The sequence below is a fragment of the Budorcas taxicolor genome, chromosome 1 (assembly GCF_023091745.1).
Source record: "Budorcas taxicolor isolate Tak-1 chromosome 1, Takin1.1, whole genome shotgun sequence".
In the NCBI taxonomy this organism is placed as follows: Eukaryota; Metazoa; Chordata; class Mammalia; order Artiodactyla; family Bovidae; genus Budorcas; species Budorcas taxicolor.
The window spans coordinates 52,743,691-52,763,069 of record NC_068910.1 but is presented as its reverse complement, the minus strand read 5'-3'; the positions used below and the strand labels follow the sequence as shown (position 1 = coordinate 52,763,069).

At 38.4% G+C, this 19,379-nt stretch overlaps 1 protein-coding gene across 3 annotated transcripts in view; it reads right to left on the bottom strand.

The window, feature by feature from the left end:
• Positions 1-19,379, bottom strand: part of CLASP2 (cytoplasmic linker associated protein 2) — a 183,254-nt gene that overhangs the window by 79,466 nt on the left and 84,409 nt on the right. For all 3 annotated transcript variants that reach the window (XM_052637064.1, XM_052637074.1, XM_052637082.1), the window contains 7 exons: positions 18,795-18,930; positions 11,269-11,339; positions 9,078-9,137; positions 7,749-7,826; positions 6,913-7,080; positions 2,532-2,587; positions 1,189-1,362 (listed from right to left, as the gene is read on the bottom strand). In XM_052637064.1, coding sequence (XP_052493024.1) covers positions 1,189-1,362; positions 2,532-2,587; positions 6,913-7,080; positions 7,749-7,826; positions 9,078-9,137; positions 11,269-11,339; positions 18,795-18,930 — 743 coding nt within the window. The remainder of the gene's footprint in view (positions 1-1,188; positions 1,363-2,531; positions 2,588-6,912; positions 7,081-7,748; positions 7,827-9,077; positions 9,138-11,268; positions 11,340-18,794; positions 18,931-19,379) is intronic.

Below are 19,379 nucleotides of genomic sequence, written 5' to 3'. Positions count from 1 at the left end.
GCGTTCTTTATGACCAGCAGTCACTAACTTTAACTTCCTTGTTTTATTTATAGGTCAATTTGCATCTGTTTGATTACAACTGATGTTCAATATCTGTTCTGGTGTTTTGGTGGCAATTCTGAAATATGCTTTTCTTGACATATATAAAATTTTTTTCTATAAAAATAAGCTCACCTGTTTTCCCGAGATGTATAAAACTTGGAGACATTTTACATTTTTGCAGTATCTGGCTAAACCTTTTTCCCTTTCTGTTTTCAGCCACTTGTTACATTTTTACACTTAGATTTTGATCTGAGGGACTTTTCCCTCATGGTTTTTTGGCTTTTATACTTAGAAATGTCTTCTCCAACCTGAGATTAGATGAATACTCAACTATAATGTTTTCATCAAGTTGCTTTATATTTTTGTTGAACTTTTTAGTCACCTGGAATAAACCGTTATACAGTGTAAAACGTGATTCTAACTTAATTTTGTACCAGACTGCAAGCCATGTGTCTAACACCATTTAATGAATAATCTATGCTTTCCTCACTGGATGCAGCTCTGCCACCTTTACCATGTACCACACCGCCCCCACCCAGAATCTCTGCACTTCCTATGGACTGCCAATGGTTTGCCTGCCTAGTGTTCTATCACTATTACTCAAGAGAAAGAAAAATGAAGCACAAAAGTAAGACAAATAATACGGCTAACTAACCGGAAACTTTTAAGGTTGGTGGAAATAAAAAGCAAACTCTGAATGGCTTTGGGGATGTATGTTTAAGTTTTGATTATGATTAAGCTTTGCAGTTTTCCCAGATTCCCAAAAGCCTTTACCTTCTTGGGAAGGGAACAGAGATAGGAGCAGGGGAATGGAGAAGCTGGGTGTAAGACCAGACTTCCTCAGTAACCAGCAGCTGGCTGTGGCAGTAGTGCAGAACTGTGAAAATAACTTCACAGGCAAATCAAGAGTTGTTCCTTTGATCAAGATGATTAGGAAGAGGAGAAATAAGGCATTTTAGATATCTCAGAACTACATTCCAAGGACAGAATCATATAAAATGTACGGACACTATTCATAATTAGAGAAAATGAAATAGAGATGATAAAGCTTTCACCACGATCAGTTACTGAAATTGATGATGGTTCCCTAGTGTCCTGAGACCAGGGAGAAGATGCAGCACGATTTCCTGTAGTGAGCTGTCTTACCTAGCGATGCATAGGAGCCTGGGTTCAGGGCCCCTGCGCCTAACCGCCCACTTCGCACAGCCTGTCCGGCAGCATGGTGTGCCTTGGCGCCGGCGGCAGCATTCACATCGATGTCGCTTCGTGAACGCTGCAGGCTTCCAGGAAGAGAACTGGCTTTGCTGCTGCCTGCTGATACTATGAAAACCAAAGGAAAGGTAACCTCTATTATTTTCATCATTGCAAAGGGCATAAAAATTATACAAACTTGAAATCACCACAAGATATTGAATGATGATCCAAAAAGGAAATAGTGGCCAAATGGATACTAGAAAAGTATCCATTTCTAGATTCTACAAAAGTACTTTAAAATCAGGATGCCTCAGTTTCAATGTTGCTGCAAGTAAATCTTCTTGGACAATTTTTTCTCAGTATTTCTCTGCCTCATTTCCCCCTTTCAAAAAAATGGGAAAAAATAACTGTACTTTGTAAAACTTCATAGGATTGTTTTGTAAATGAAAGGATGATATTTACAACTGATTCATGAAACTGAAGTGCTACATAAGATAAATAGATGACAGCAAGGCTACTGTTTGACCATAAAAATAATGCAAGTAGAACCAGTCCAGGGATAAGATAATTCAGAAAATAATTCAGGTTCTGCCACTCTCAGGCAATGCAAATTAAGTCATTAAATTTCTGGTGTTTAATGGCTGAGATGCTGAAAGAAGTCACCTCAGTTCAAAAATGGACCTGAATAAATATTAAAACATAAAAAATAAAATAAAAATAAATTTCTCGTGTTTAGTTTTTCAGTTTTAATAAGGAGTTTTATAAACTCTGAGTTATGACCCATTAATAAAGCTGTGAAATTAACTGAGTGGGTCAGGATGGCACTTTAAAGAAATGAAACAAAATAGAAAAACAGAGTGTGTCACAAGTAAAGGTAAGTAGACTTCCTGGAACTTCAGATTATACTATACACATATATTGACATATAATACACTACATGTTACATGTATGTTGTACGTATATAATTACATATAATACATTGTAGGTAGTATATGTATATGGTATACAAACACAGGTTGTGAAGTGTATATGTGTGGCATTTACAATGTAAAATGATTTTCTCCTTGTTGGTCACATTAAAACAGTTTAAAAGCTATTGTTTTTAACTGTTTAGCTTTTAAACAGTTCTAATGTGCTTCAAAAACTTTTAAGGAAAACTTCATAAATGTTTTAAACTTTTAAATTCTTGATGACACTCTGAGTGAGAAAAGCTTTTTACATAGTAACTTTTATTTATAAAGTCACTTTAACTTTATTAAGTAAAATATGCTATGACTCTTAAAAAGGCCATTTACCTCTTCCAGCCACAGCAGATGGGTTTGCTGTAGACCATTTTGCAGAAAAAGGGCGACTGTAAGGTAAAAAGAAATACTTTTAATAATATATCACTCCTCTGACAACACTTAATGAAACACCACTGAGATTTCTGAAGAGTTGAGAAGTACTTGATTTCAATTTTTCTTTCACAAATTACTTCCAAACAGTTGTTGTCATGTATAACTGGTATCTAAATTAGTTGTGAGGCAAAAATGAAATACTAGCACTGAATAAAGACTGTAAGCTCTACAGGAACAGGGACCAGGTGGCTGCTATTCACTCTTGTCCTCGGCACACATATTATAACGGGGAACTCAATAATGGCACTCTCCAACACTTTCATTCTGAGGTATTTTACCTAGAAGGAGAGAGAGGGAGTACTATTCCCAGTACACAGGGAGTTCAGTGAAACCAAAGCCTCCATCACCTAAGTCGTAACAGTGGTGGCCACTGGAAAGTCAAGCAATTACTCTGTAGATACAATGCCATCTACAGTAGTGCCATTAAGTGTTCCTGTGCGGGGCAAGAGAAACAAAGCTGCAAACTGCTGCTGAGGGTAACGTGTATTGACATGATTAGAAAGCAAAACAGCTAGAATCGTTTCAAAAGAATCCACTGCCTCCTTTAATATCTTTCCTGATTACTTACCTTTAACTACAATGTTACTCTGCAGCCCCAAAATAAACATATCTAAGTGTGTCAGAGGGTCTGCAAAGTATACCTATGAATTTTATTTCACTTTATCATATTACTCGTTTGTTCACTTGCTTGTTGTGCTACGTGGCTTGCAGGATCTTTTAAGATTTCATCATTCATCTTTGGCTGCGCTGGATTGTCGTTGCTGTGCCGGCTTCCTCTAGCTGTGGTCCCAGGCATTCTCGTGGAGGCCTCTCTTGTGGAGCTCAGGCTCTGGAGCACGCGGCTTCAGCAGCTGCGGCTCCTGCGCGGCAGAGCACAGGCTCAGCAGCTGTGGCCCGCGGGCTTGGTGCCCAGTGGCAGGCACAATCTTCCCAGACTAGGGACCAAGTCTGCATTCTCCGCATTGGCGGGGGATTCTTAGACCACTGGACTGTCAGAGGAGTCAGCGTGTGGGATTTTTAGTTCCCAGACCAGGGACTGAACCTGGGTCCGTGACAGTGAGAGCACAGAGTCCTAACCCCTGGAATGCCAGGGAATTCCCTATCTACAAATTTTAAAGGTGAGGGGAAGAGAGGTTAATGTCAGATTACTGAAAATATTCTTAAGTTATTATTGTGTATAAGTTGCTCAGCTGTGTCCGACTCTGTGACCCCATGGACTGCAGCCCACAAGGCTCCTCTGTCCATGGAATTCTCTAGGCAAGAATACTGGAGTGGGTTGCTATTCCCTTCTCCAAGGGATTTTCCCGGCTCAGGGATTGAACCTGGGTCTCCATGTTGCAGGCCAATTTTTTACTGACTGAGTCACCAGGGAAGCCCTAAGTTATTATTATTAAATGGTAAATTTGGCATTTGGTTATCAAACCCAATATTATATTATTTTTATAATTGTCTCCTAAAACTGTTATGTTGAGGCAGATTGATTCAAATCCACAGATTTCAAAGTTGTTTATGTTTAAAGATGTTCTACTAGAGTAAGATCACTGGAAAAACCATAGCCTTGACTAGATGGACCTTTGTTGGCAAAGTAATGTCTCTGCTTTTCAATATGCTGTCTAGGTTGGTCCTAAACTTTCTTCCAAGGAGTAAGAGTCTTTTAATTTCATGGCTGCAGTCACCATCTGCAGTGATTTTGGAGCCCCCCAAAATAAAAGTCAACCACTGTTTCCACTGTTTCCCCATCTATTTCCCATGAAGTGATGGGACCAGATGCCAGGATCTTCGTTTTCTGAATGTTGAGCTTTAAGCCAACTCTTTCACTCTCCTCTTTCAGTTTCATCAAGATGCTTTTTAGTTCTTCTTCACTTTCTGCCGTAAGGGTGGTGTCATCTGCATATCTGAGGTTATTGATATTTCTCCCGGCAATCTTGATTCCAGCTTGTCCTTCTTCCAGCCCAGCGTTTCTCATGATATACTCTGCATAGAAGTTAAATAAGCAGGGTGACGATATACAGCCTTGACGTACTCCTTTTCCTATTTGGAACCAGTCTGTTGTTCCATGTCCAGTTCTAACTGTTGCTTCCTGACCTGCATATAGGTTTCTCAGGAGGCAGGTCAGGTGGTCTGGTATTCCCATCTCTTTCAGAATTTTCCACAGTTTATTGTGATCCACACAGTCAAACGCTTTGGCATAGTCAATAGAGCAGAAGTAGATGTTTTCCTGGAACTCTCTTGCTTTTTCAATGATCCAGCGAATGTTGGCAATTTGATCTCTGATTCCTCTGCCTTTTCTAAAACCAGCTTGAACATTTGGAAGTTCACGGTTCACGTATTGCTGAAGCCTGGCTTGGAGAATTTTGAGCATCACTTTACTAGCATGTGAGATGAGTGCAATTGTGCATTAGTTTGAGCATTCTTTGGCATTGCTTTTCTTTGGGACTGGAATGAAAACTGACCTTTTCCAGTCCTGTGGCCACTGCTGAGTTTTCCAAATTTGCTGGCATATTGAGTGCAGCACTTTCATAGCATCATCTTTCAGGATTTGAAATAGCTCCACTGGAATTCCATCACCTGCACCAGCTTTGTTCATAGTGATGCTTTCTAAGTCCCACTTGACTTCACATTTCAGGATGTCTGGTTCTAGGTGAGTGATCATACCATCGTGATCATATCATGGTTTTTCCAGTGGTCATGTATGGAAGCAAGAGTTGGACTATGAAGAAAGCTGAGCACCGAAGAACTGATGCTTTTGAACTGTGGTGCTGGAGAAGACTCTTGAGAGTCCCTTGGACTACAAGGAGATCCAACCAGTCCATTCTGAAGGAGATCAGCCTTGGGTGTTATTTGGAAGGAATGATGCTAAAGCTGAAACTCCAGTACTTTGGCCACCTCATGCAAAAAGTTGACTCACTGGAAAAGACTGCTGCTGGGAGGGATTGGGGGCAGGAGGAAAAGGGGACAACAGAGGATGAGATGGCTGGATGGCATCCCAACTCAATGGACGTGAGTTTGAGTGAACTCCAGGAGACAGTGATGGACAGGGAGGCCTGGCATGCTGTGATTCATGGGGTCGCAAAGAGTTGGACACGACTGAGCGACTGAACTGAACTAAACTAGAATAAGATAAAATACCTTATTTAGATCCTTGCTACTGAAAGAATGGTCCATAGACAAAAAGCAATGACATCCCCTAGGAATGTGTAAAACATGCAGAATCTCAAGTCCCATCCCAGATTTACTTAATCAGATTCTGTATTTTAGCAATGATCTTCAGCTGACTCATATACAAAGTTTGAGTACAACAAGTAAAAGTAAAGGGAAAAAGAAGCAACAAAGCTCATTCAAGGTGAAGGATTTATCACAAATTTAAATAGAAGTTTAGGTACAATTATTCCTACGATAATTATTTTTTTTAATCAAATCGTATCTTCTTTTACTCTGAAAACTTGTAAGCCACTGAACTCTTATTTAGTGAGTACTTCCTCCAATTGTGCCCCAGATACCTCTCCTGCCCACCCTGGTACCTGTCCTGGACCAGGAAGTTGCCAAGGCAACTAGCAATCTTAGTGGGGGTGAAGACCCTAAAGACACAGAAACTACAGCGAGGCAGACTGATATTCTGTGAGCTGCTCTTCCCTAGAGAAATCTGCAGATATTTCTGGCCACTGCTACGGATCTTAGCCATCTTATAAGGCTAGAGAAACAGAAAACAGGGTATAACTGCCAAGGCAGCAAGGGTATGAGGTGGCCAGCACAACGATGAGAGTGGAGTTACAGAGAAGTGAGCCAAACACTAGGTAACTTTGTCCCCGGAGGGAGTTGCTAAAATCTCAAACTATGCCAGAGGCAAGGAAAGAAAGCAATGGCGTTTTTACCAGTCACACAGTGCTGTATAAAAGTTTTAAAGACGATTTCTGAATCTCCATTATAATCCCTCCATAACAGTGCCCTAGAAATGGGCTACTTACTATATGGACTATTTTGGGTGTATTAAAAAAAAGTATACAAATTAGTGGTTTCCAATCTTTCTCAAAGAAATGAACATATTCTAACAAAATATGTCTGAAACTGTTCACACAAACTTTGAATCCCTAAACTCAATCCAATGAGAAGAAGCTATACAAGCATGTAATCCAACCCCTGAGGCAATAGACCAAAGGAAATAAGCACATTCAGTCATCAGTCTTTCAAGGCTTTAAAAAGAAAGCAACCATCCAACTTAAGGAACTCTGTGGAGCTGAAAAGAGGAAGTAATCAGTACTGATCCTTTATATGACCTTACTTGAGGCTTTCTTGGGAGCTAGATGAGGACCTGTCTGATTGTGGAAGAGATGCTACACTGCCAGAACTCTTTAAGTAAGTCTGAAGACTCTTCTGATAAGACGGCTCGAGGGAATTATACAGTGTTTCAGCTTCACCGGGGAAGTGGTTTCTAAGACCCATATATGTCCTGTAAAACAAACAAACAACAAAATTTAAGGGTTTTTTCTAAAAAAAAACCAAAAACACCTTAAAGAAATAACTGCATGATTACACATTAACTGTAAAATGTGTACATTCAAGAAGAGCAAAAGTTTTTAACCCCAAAGGTTTTAATATAGCCACAATGTGCCAAGTGAATACTTTCTAAATTAAACAAGTTTTTGGAGAAAGACAACAGGCTTTTGAGAAAAGGAGATCTCAGTTAAAAACCTGACTATAATCCTTACAATTTGGGTGGCCTTGTGGAAACTTCCAGAACTCCAACTTCACTTGCCAGAGGAGATAGCACCTTCATTGGATCATTTTAAGGATTAGAAAAGAACATATACCTACTGCCCTACAAAGTATCAGGTACATAACAAATGTTCAGTAAATTAGGTATTTTTATTCACAACAAAAGTGAATATGTTATGATGTAATACGAATACTGATGGATATATAAACAACAAGGCTAAGTGAACTATTAAGACAACCAGTACAGGTTTAATGGAGAAAAATCAATCTCCACTTGACTAAACAGCTGATCAAATACAATACTTGGGACACTTTCAATATTTTCATTCTCCCAGTATAATTTCTGTCGAAGAAAAGACCAAAGTATGTTTAAACCAACACAAAAATACCTTATAGACTTACTTTCTTGCCTCCACTCTGGCCTCAGCATCGGCATCATGAATTCCCTTCTTAATAGTTTCAACCAAGACAGCTGCATGTCTATAAAATAAAGTACCTTTAGGTTCATGTATAAAACTGTCTATCTCACCACAAACGATACTGCCTATATACTATATACCACACATCAATCACAAATGGGCAAGGGAGAGAAAAAAGGTAACTAGCGTATACTGTTGGAGAAGGAAATGGCAACCCACTCCAGCGTTCTTGCCTGGAGAATCCCAGGGACGGGGGAGCCTGGTGGGCTGCCGTCTATGGGGTCGCACAGAGTCAGACACGACTGAAGTGACTTAGCAGCAGCAGCATATAATAATGAATCTAAGATTGCAACATTTCCTGATAATCCACCCCACACATTTTGCTCATGTATGGTTTCCTTCTGACAAGTCAAACATTATAAACCTGAACATAATTATTTTTATATGGAGTCCAGATAAATAGTACTAAAATTTTAAATTTTTCATGAATTAAAGAAAATCTTTTGTGTGGTTCCTCAGTAACCTACCAGTGTAGAAATGTGCTAGTAGTAAAATCAGTTACAATCTAACCAAACTGAATAGCAGCTGCCACAAAAGAACGTAAAGAAAGCTTGGAATTATATCATGCCTGCAGTAAACAACATATTCTATTTTTTTTTAATGGGTTGTGAATAGATTTAATGCTTTCCATAAGAATGGAAAATCAGAATGTATTTAACACAAATACATGTATATCCCAAGCTTCATATGAGAAACAAATGAGAAATACAGCCATACAAATAGCCAGTGACTGACTAGCTGCCCATATTTTCCTCTTTTTCACAGCAGAGTTTCATTAAACATTGCCCAGTATATACATGGCCAATGACACCTGACAGCTGGTGTGGAGAAATCTGCCAACAAATCTCTCTTACGTTTTTGATCTCTTTCCTCTGAAAAGAAGTACCTTTCTTCTATCCTAAATCATTCATTACTTGATTAATTGCACCTTGGGAAACCTATCTTACATGACTAGAGATACATTTTAAAATACCTGCCCAATTTAACCTGGAATTTCTTATATAACCTGGAATTTCCTACCCAATTTAACCTGGAATTTCTTGCCCATTCACCTAAGAGACCCTCATTCATCCCACAAAGAAGAAAATCACAGCTACGATGAATAAGAGGAACACCTCAGCTTTAAAGGAAAAGCAGTACAAATAACTTTTAAAGGAAAATGAGAAATAATGCAAAACCAATACCATCAATTTCTAAAGAAGTGATGACAGGGGGAGGGGAGAGCGGCGGAAGAGGAAGAGCCGGTGCGTACCTTTCCAATGAGTGAGTCTGCCACTCCTGTAATAACAAATCTAGAAATTCAAATGAGCGCCTGAAAAATAAAAATACTATTAACTAAATGCTGCAACATTAATACTCAGCTATATAATTTTATAACTAAATGCTAATTAATACTTTCTTCTATAATTCTGCATTTTGCCTTCTGAATTAAAGACATATTTTTAGATATTTTTACTCTCAAATACTTAACTCTTTTTAAGACTCCAACTATTCCTATGCTTAACAGTTCAAAAAGACCTTAATTTTAACTTGGAAATGTTTCTCAAATATAAAATTTAACTTAACTTAAAAGATACTTATCAAACACCTACTATGCACTAGAAACTGAAGACACGGAATGGTGGCCAAGAAAGCTACAAGGTCAACTCAAACACCACATGCGAAACAACAAGTAATCCTCACCCTCTCAGCCCACTCGTGGAGCCCGTATGGTACAGACCAGGAGATAACATGGAGGTTAAATTAACGTGCCCACAGTCACAGAGCTGGGACTTAAACCCTGACATTTTAACTCGAGCGATCACAGCGTGAAGCAGCTGACATCACCTCCCTCATCCACATCCAATAATCATGTCTCAATTCTGTCTGAAATCTCTTGAACTTACTGAATAAAATCTCCTTCAGTCAATTATCACAAATACAGCTCCAGTTTTCCACCCCTTACATTTCCATGAGATGTAAGAAGTCCTACTTAATTAAACCAATGCTTCTCATTGTCCCTTTTTAATCACTGTTCACAGCTGGAATAAAAACTAGGATGGATGACATTACTTCTCACCAAAAACTGCTTATGAAACAATACTGGAATTTCTCTTCCACTCATTCAAAGCTCTCTATACCCTGACTCCTACCTATCTCCGTTTTCCCCGCAGTCAGGCTCGTTTCCTACTGAACCCTCCCCTTTATCACAGCTCCTGGGCTCAGTGGCCTGTCCAATGGCTCTGCAGCCTGCAGCACAGCTTTCCAGCTCTGCCTACACCTTACCTCCCTTACAGGTATTGAAATGCTCCCCATTTTCAGGATAATTCTATGATGCATTTCCTGACTTCCTCTTCTCTGTTACATTCCTAATCTTCCAATTACCGTTTTACTCAGTGTAAGACAGTGACTGGTAAATCTCTTCTGTAAAGGGCCTGAGAGTAAATATTTCAGGCAGCAAATATTTTAGACTTTGAGAACAACAGTCTCTATCTCATTTTTTTCCCACCTTTTTAAACACCTTTCAAAAATGTTAAGATACAGTCTTAGCTTGTGCCTGTACAAAACTAGACTGTTGGACAGATCTACCCAATGGACTGTTATTTGCTGACCCTGATGTAAGAGAGAGGTAATTAAACAACTGTCCCCAAATTCCAAATCACTTACAGGTAACAATGATGTCTGATTTTTCCGAACATTCAAAGTACTTAAATAAACATATTTATCAAACAAAAAAGGGGAAAGAGTTTTTTACAGTTTCCTTAAATATCCAACACACAAATCTTGTGTTTTGTCTTTAATACTAATAGTGCCAGTGGTGATACCGCTGATATCAAAGACTGTAGAAATAATGAGACAGACACTGACAGACTGACACTATGATTATATACTCTGAGCCAAACACTATGTTCATGTCTTCCAGTGCCCTTCTCATTTAACCCTCACAGCTCTGTGGGGTCCACATCATTAGGCCCACTAACATACACAGACATGAGGTTTAGGGCAATTAAATGACTGCCCAAGGCAGGATAATCAATCAAAGTTGTAGGATTCTAGGTAAGGGCTGACTCTAGACTCCAAACTCTCTGAAAACCAAAGAAATAGTGGCCCAAATAAAATGTGGGAGATCTGGGTTTGATCCCTGGGTTTGGAAGGTCCCTGGGCAAAGGGAACAGCTACCCATTCCAGAATTCTGGCCTGAAGAATTCCATGAAGAAGTCCATGGGGTCGCAAAAAGTCAGACACGACTGAGCGACTTTCAGACACACTTTAATATGAAAAGGCCAAGAAATGTGGATAGTCATAATAAGTACTTTGTTCCTTTTTTCCTTACATAAGATAAAAAACTTTAATAAGGTTTCTAGAAGGCAAGAAATTGATGACAACTAATTTTTGTACCCAACTAAGAATCAGACATGATGCAATATTCAACATAAAGCTATACTAAGTTTTTCAAAACTTACCTCCTTACAGGAACTGATTTCGATGTGCAATTGCTTGTTATTAAAGGTATAAGTCTGGGTACATGAGTATGCTGAAAAAGACAGTTTAGAAGAGGTTGAGAAATACCGTGTACCTTACATAATCTCTTCCTTTACTTGCTTTGCATTCAAGTATTTTGCTATATTAGAAAAGAACAAAAATAACCATAAAATCAGATTTTGAAAGAAATTAAGACCAGTCAAAAGGTTTTCCCAAATTAAAGTAATAGTAATGATACAATTTCAGAAGGGCAGATGTGGTTGTAATATTAAATAATAAAGACAAGTTAACTAATAACTACAGAGAACTGTTAGGACAGTGTACTTTGGGGGGAACCAAACACATACTGGTCTTATTTTTGAGGTACCATGGCTACTGCTCGAGAGAGCACAGTAATTGCTATGTCATCAAAGCAGGTTATCAGAGTGAATCTGCATAATTATTAAGAATGCACCTTGAAATGGTGATTTTAACTGAACTCTCATCCTGGCTGAACCACAGCTCCCTAGAATTCAGGTATATAATCTTCTGATTTCCATTAGTAACTCTTACATTCTTCTTTAGTGAGAGTGTTTGTGTGTTAGTCACTCAGCTGAGTCTGACTCTTTGCGAGCCCATGGACTGTAGCCTGCCAGGCTCCCCTGTTACTGGGATTCTCCAGGCAAGAATAGCGGAGTGGGCTCCCATTCCCTTCTCCAGGGGATCATCCCGACTCAGGGATCGAACCTGGGTCTTCTGTATTACAGGCAGATTCTTTACCACCTGAGCCACCTCTTCTTTAGTAAAGCAAACACTAAGAAGTTCACAAAAGATGTTAAAATAAAATAGTAACCTAAGGATACATATTTGATGCTTTAAATCTCCTATTTTTCTTCTGAGCTGATGGTACAGGCTGGGTTACCTAGGAAGCAGGCTGTGAGATGGAGTACAGCCTTTTTAATATTAAGCAGTGCTTTTGGGATCAACACCGGTGGAAGTGAGAAGGAAGAAGGAATAGGCAAAGGAAGAAATCAATCTGTGATAGAGCCCAAGGACCTCTTTACCCAAAGTCACTAGGGAGCTCTGGAAGATAGTCTCAAAATGGCCTAAGATGGCCAAAAGTCTGCTCTTCTACGTCAATCAGTTTACTGGATATGGGCCATAACTAGGAAAGGGCAAGACTTCAGGAAAGGCAGATATCTGCAAGCTTCGCAGGCTTTGAAGAGGCTGCGGCTGAAGGCTGTCAGCCCAGAGCTTCCGTACTTGTGAGGAAACAAGTCTTAGAGTGAAGGAAAAAGTGAGTGGCCACAACTAACTCAACCAACACAGAGGGAAAACGTTTTTCAAGTCTGACAGAGGGAAGCCACCCACAGACCTGAAGTTGTTCAAGATGAGGATGATCCACCACAGGGCTGACCTGCATGGTACTCAACTGCTATATCCAGTATGGAAGGGCTCTGTGGACTTGCTCCCCTAGCACCAGGGACCAGTTTTGTGGATGAGAAGTTTCCCATGAACAGGTTGGGGGTGCGGGGGTGGTGATGGTTTTGGAATGACTCGAGTGTGTTACATTTATCATGTACTTTATTTCTATTAGAGCATCCAGAAGAACTCGTCCCTGAACATTACTGAGGAGTCAAAGAAAGCCCAAGGGGACTCCCTAGCCACAACATACCACATAGCAGGTCTCACCTACCTTCTTCCTCCTCTCTCTCATGATCTCAAAATCCTACTGCCGCTGATTAACTCTTAAACAACACAGTGGCAGAGACGGGGCTAGAGACTAACCTATTGCTACACCATATTCAGGGGAGCTATTCCAAAGGAAAATAAGTGATCCTCACAATTACAGATGATGCATTCAACCAAATACTAAATCAGAACAACTTAGAAGCAGGCCCCTGGGAAACAAATAAAAATATAGAAACCAGGAAATAATGTAAAACAACAACAACCTGATTCATATTTTCTGTGAGACGATGGGACATGTTACTGTCTCAATAACATGAGACAAGCTCATGAAAAATGGGCAATCTGAACACAATACAGAAAGTAGAAACAAACCTAAAAATGGCAAGTTGGGTCCTGTCAAGTAAGCAGAATTTAAAGGCTTTTTCCTGAGAACATATCAACTGAAAGACAGGAAACAAGCAGAAGCAATAAATAAATGATACATGAAAACTAACATAAATCTGAACAAACTTCGTTTTAGTCAGAAATCTTGCTCCTCTGTGTAAAGACAGCACAAATGAAAGAAGCTGTGAGGGAACTCCTAGCAGAGAGACGCTCCTACAAAGCTCCCTAAAGCAGTGGTGGTGCTGTTTTTAAATAAAAGAATCAAACAATATCTCACTATAAAAACAATAAAGAGTTCAGAAAACAATTCTTTGTGAAAAGGAGATAATTCTGAGAGAAAAGAAATGTGAACCTGAAGTCCAATTTTTGAATTCTTGTATAATGGCAAAGCAAAGCCACTTAGAAACATGAAAAGACAAATATCTACGAAAACTGAGAACACACTGCTGCTGCTGCAAAGTCACTTCACTCGTGTCCGACTCTGTGCGACCCCATAGACGGCAGCCCACCAGGCTCCCCCGTCCCTGGGATTCTCCAGACAAGAACACTGGAGTGGGTTGCCATTTCCTTCTCCAATGCATGAAAGTGAAAAGTGAAAGTGAAATCGCTCAGTCGTGTCCGACCCTCAGTTACCCCATGGACTGCAGCCTTCCAGGCTCCTCCGTCCATGGGATTTTCCAGGCAAGAGTACTGGAGTGGGGTGCCATTGCCTTCTTAGAATACACTAAGATCAAGCAAATATTTTTAATGTTAAGAGTCCTAATAAAGATTGGGCAGAAATAAAAGCAGAAAAAAAACAACCCACCATAGTCAACTTTAGTTGCTGGAAATTAATTCAGCAGTTAAGGGGAAAACAATGACACAAAAAGATAAAAATATATACTTTTTATTTTTTTTAATATATACTTTCCAAAAGGCTGGGGAAGTAAAAGAGAATTTATTCTTGACACTGACAAAGAACAAGAAACTTTTAAGAAAAAAAGATTTCTTTAAAAAATGAGACCATAAAGAACTAGAATAATATGAACAAACTAGATTTAGCAATGAATAAAGCTCTCTATAAATGAATCCCATATTTCACAAATACTAAAAGACTACCTATGTAAATATATGATGTACTCTGATACCAACAAAATTTGGGTTCTTCAATGAAGAAGAAATTGTACCACCAAATTCTCTGATCAGAAAGTCATCAAATTACAAAATGATAAGAATGACAAAAGAACCATCTGAAAATGCAGACAATATCCTTATGTAATTCAATGAGAAAGTTGAAATGGAAATTAGAAATGACTGAGAAATATAAAATAGAGTGTGGTAAATCTAAATCACTGGATGCTGCTAATGCCAAACTCAGAACACAACATTATGATAAGAAAGCCTTATGTGATTAAACAATAAAAACGATGACAAAGTGAGAATATACCACAAAAATCTAGGGGAAAAAAAGAAGTAAGCCACAGTAAGTCAAATAAAGTAATTAAAAAACATAAATATCGAAATTAAACAACTAGAAAAAATAAAAGAATCCCATGGGTACCAATGTAACAAATGTGAAGCTTATAAAAAATCTCTTAGCAATACCTCTAACAAGTATTTTCCTTTTTTTTAAAAAAAAGAACATATAATAATACGATACAAAATGGTAATAGAACCATGGTAGAAGAAGCTTCTCTTAAAGGAACAGTACACAACCGCATGTCAAGAGTCTTCTTAATTAAAGTGTTAGCCAGCTGCGTCTAGCTGTGTCATACTGCCTAATGGCCAAGCAGAATTCATTTCATGGATGTACAGTGGATAAATGAAGAGAAACAATCATTTCTGAAAGGATATCTGACAAGATTCCAAGTCTACTACTGACCAAAACTTAGCGAAATATAAATAGGAGGAAATTCTCAGACCTAAACCAGAATATCTAAAAACTCATCTCAGAGGTCATATTTAAAGCACTCCTATTAAACTCAGAGAAAAAAATAAAGATTTCAATAATTTCCACCAGTTTTGAACACTGTTACGAAGGTGCCAGATTTAGTGAAGCTTACAAAAATATTAAAACAGAAAGAAAAGGGACATTTTCCAAGACAGATTCATAGATTTCTTCACAGGCACTAGATTTTAATGCTAAAAAAACACCTGACACAGCAGCATTAGAAAGAGATATCATTTACCAGGAGAGGAAAAATTGATCAAAGAACCTGGAAAGGCATTTAAAAAGCAGACCCGTATATTTATGGAAATTTACTACAAGAAGAGAGTGGTAGTTTAAGAAAAGACTGAACTATAATCTACTATACACCACGGGGTCAACTGGTTTTGTATCTGGGGGAAAACGAAGTCAGATCTCCGTATTTTGCACAAAAATAAAATTAAGTTGATCTCAACCTAAGAAACAAAATCATAGAAAGTTCAAAACTGAATATTTTTATAACTGAGAAATGGGGAAGGTTGTTTTAACTTTATATAACAAAACCAACAAAAATAGCATTGTCTCAAAACAAAAATATTTTAAATTTCTCTATATATCAAGTGTAGCTTAAACAATATATGAAGAAATGACAAACTGGTAGAAAATATTTACAAATAAAATTAATATACAGTTGTCCTGCAGTGTCCACGGGGATGGTTCTGGGACCCTGTGAGGATACCAAAATTCAGGGATATACAAATCCCTTACATAAAATGGTACAGTATTTGCATAAAACCTATACTTTTTTTTTCCTGTATACTTTGTCATCTCTAGATTACTTAATTAGTTAATATAAATTAAATGATACACACATAGTTGTAATTATTATAAATGTTACAGAAACAGATGCCAGTAGAAGGCAATTCAAGTTTTGCTTCTTGAAACGCACTACAATTCTTTCCCCCGCAAATATTTCTGATTTGAGGTTGGTTGAATCCACAGATGCAGAACCCATGGATAAGGAAGACCAACTGTTCTAATAACATAGAAAAAAAGTGAGGAAAAATGCACAGAATATAAATTGGCAATCCTTAGAAAAACTATTAGAGGAAAAAAACACCTAATGTTTTCTAATAATCCAAGAAATGCAAAGTAGAATATGAAATAATATTCTTCAATTATTAAATTTTAAAACCATTAAGATACTAATAATACACAGTGTAGGTAAAGGAAGGAGAAAAAGAATTTCACAAACTTCATGGGGAAATATGGTGAGGACAGCTTAATATTATGCCCTTTAACTAAGAACTGACTTAGACATCAAAAAGAATTAAACAAGGGAAGCTGCTTGAGTACATGAAGTTTAAAAAGCAAGAGTAAAAAAACATTATTTTTACATATATATAAAATATAAATGCTACACTTACATTTTGTAGCAAATATAGTTTGTAGAGGCACAAAATAGAGGTTTGGAAAAGTACATCCTGAATGGCTAGAGTGGTGAGTTGTAGAAGAGCAAAATTTAAAGATTTAAGTGGGGAAGTTTTACATTTTTAACTCTTCTGCCACCTTTAAGAGGTGGATGATGAGAAATATAAAGAATTTGTTGTCATCTTTTACCACTGCTTGTAACATTTTTACTGTTTAACATTTGCCTGTTACTGCAGAAGCAGAAGATATTAAGAAGAGGTGGCAAGAATACACAGAAGAACTGAACAAAAAAGATCTTCACGACCCAGACATCCTGGAATGTGAAGTCAAGTGGGCCTTAGAAAGCATCACTACACACATAAAGCTAGTGGAGGTGATGGAATTCCAGTGGAGCTGTTTCAAATCCTAAAAGATGATGCTGTGTAAGTGCTGCACTCAATATGCCAGCAAATTTGGAAAACTCAGCAGCGGCCACAGGACTGGAAAAGGTCAGTTTTCATTCCAATCCCAAAGAAAGGCAATGCCAAAGAATGTTCAAACTACCATACAATTGCACTCATCTCACATGCTAGTAAAGTAATGTTCAAAATTCTCCAACCAGGCTTCAGCAATACATGAACCGTGAACTTCCAGATGTTCAAGCTGGTTTTAGCAAAGGCAGAGGAACCAGAGATCAAATTGCCAACATCCGTTGGATAATCAAAAAAGCAAGAGAGTTCCAGGAAAACATCTATTTCTGCTTTATTGACTATGCCAAAGCCTTTGACTGTGTGAATCACAACAAACTGTGGACAATTCTGAGAGAGATGGGAATACCAGACCACCTGACCTGCCTCTTGAGAAACCTATATGCAGGTCAGGAAGCAACAGTTAGAACTGGACATGGAACAACAGATTGGTTCCAAATAGGAAAAGGAATATGTCAAGGCTGCATATTGTCAGCCTGCTTATTTAACTTCTATGCAGAGTACATCATGAGAAACGCTGGGCTGGAAGAAACAGAAGCTGGAATCAAGATTGCCGGGAGAAATATCAATAACCTCAGATATGCAGATGACACCACCCTTATGGCAGCAAGTGAAGATGACCTAAAAAGCCTCCTGATGAAAGTGAAAGAGGAGAGTGAAAAAGTTGGCTTAAAGCCCAACATTCAGAAAACTAAGATCATGGTATCTGGTCCCATCACTTCATGGGAAATAGAGGGGGCAACAGTGGAAACAGTGTCAGACTTTATTTTGGGGGGGCTCCAAAATCACTGCAGATGGTGATTACAGCCATGAAATTAAAAGACGCTTACTCCTTGGAAGAAAAGTTATGACCAACCTAGATAGTATATTCAAAAGCAGTGATATTACTTTGCCAACAAAGGTCCATCTAGTCAAGGCTACGGTTTTTCCAGTGGTCATGTATGGAAGTGAGAGTTGGACTGTGAAAAAAGCTGAGCACCGAAGAATTGATGCTTTTGAACTGTGGTGTCAGAGAAGACTCTTGAGAGTCCCTTGGACTGCAAGGAGATCCAACCAGTCCATCCTAAAGGAGATCAGTCCTGGGTGTTCATTGGGAGGACTGATGTTGAAGCTGAAACTCCAATACTTTGGCCACCTCATGCGAAGAGTTGACTCACTGGAAAGGACTCTGATGCTGGGAGGGATTGGCGGCAGGAGGAGAAGTGGACAACGGAGGATGAGATGGCTGGATGGCATCACTGACTCGATGCACATGAGTCTTGGTGAACTCCAGGAGTTGGTGATGGACAGGGAGGCCTGGCATGCTGCGAATCATGGGGTCACAAAGAGTCGGACACGACTGTGTGACTGAACTGAACTGACCTGTAACATTATTTACACACACATTCTCACACATGCACATGCATATTGTGCCTATTCTGTATACAGCATCTTACTTTGTAATCCTCTTTACTATTTAAATTTCATTAATACCTGTGTATTCCTTTTATTATCAGAAAAATTATTCAAAAGTAATTTTTTTCTTGGCGTTTAAAAAAATTCCAATGATTTATTTAAGTACACTGAAAGAGAGAGACAGAGACAGACAAATGGATAGGCAGGCATACAGAGGAAGACAGGAAAAAAAAAAGAAAGGAAAAGAACCTACCCGAATTATGAATCTGATTGCTGCACATCCAGAAGTCGCCATGACTTTCGCACTATTGGGGACGAGATTAAAAAGTGTAGGTACAATGGCTTCAGCGCCATGATCAAACTTGTTTCCCAAAACTGTTGAAAGATGGCTATAAAGCAAGACAAAAAATGTTGTGTTAGAAAAATAGTTTAACATTAAATATAGGTAGGATCATATAATTTTAAAATATTCTTTTACTAAATTAACTTAAAATCTTTATTTTAACCAGTTCTAAAATGGCTGAAAAACAAAAGAGAGAAAGGGAAGTGCAGATATTACATGTTTCTTTCTTTTCCCTGACCTTTTACGGTCTAGTGCACAGTTGAATTTTGGCATTTTAAGCATCTCTCTGCAATAGAGAAGCCATCTGATCTCAGAATTTAAGCATTAACATGACAGGTAAAACACTCAGCTCTGATTGTCCTGATGTTTAGTCTTTATCCATCAGTTATTTTCATTCTGATGCCCCAGTATCAATCTTATATTCAACATATTGTACAAACAAGTAAAATCTTACCCAAATCAGTATTCTGCTATTTGTATTAATGGTACCACTAC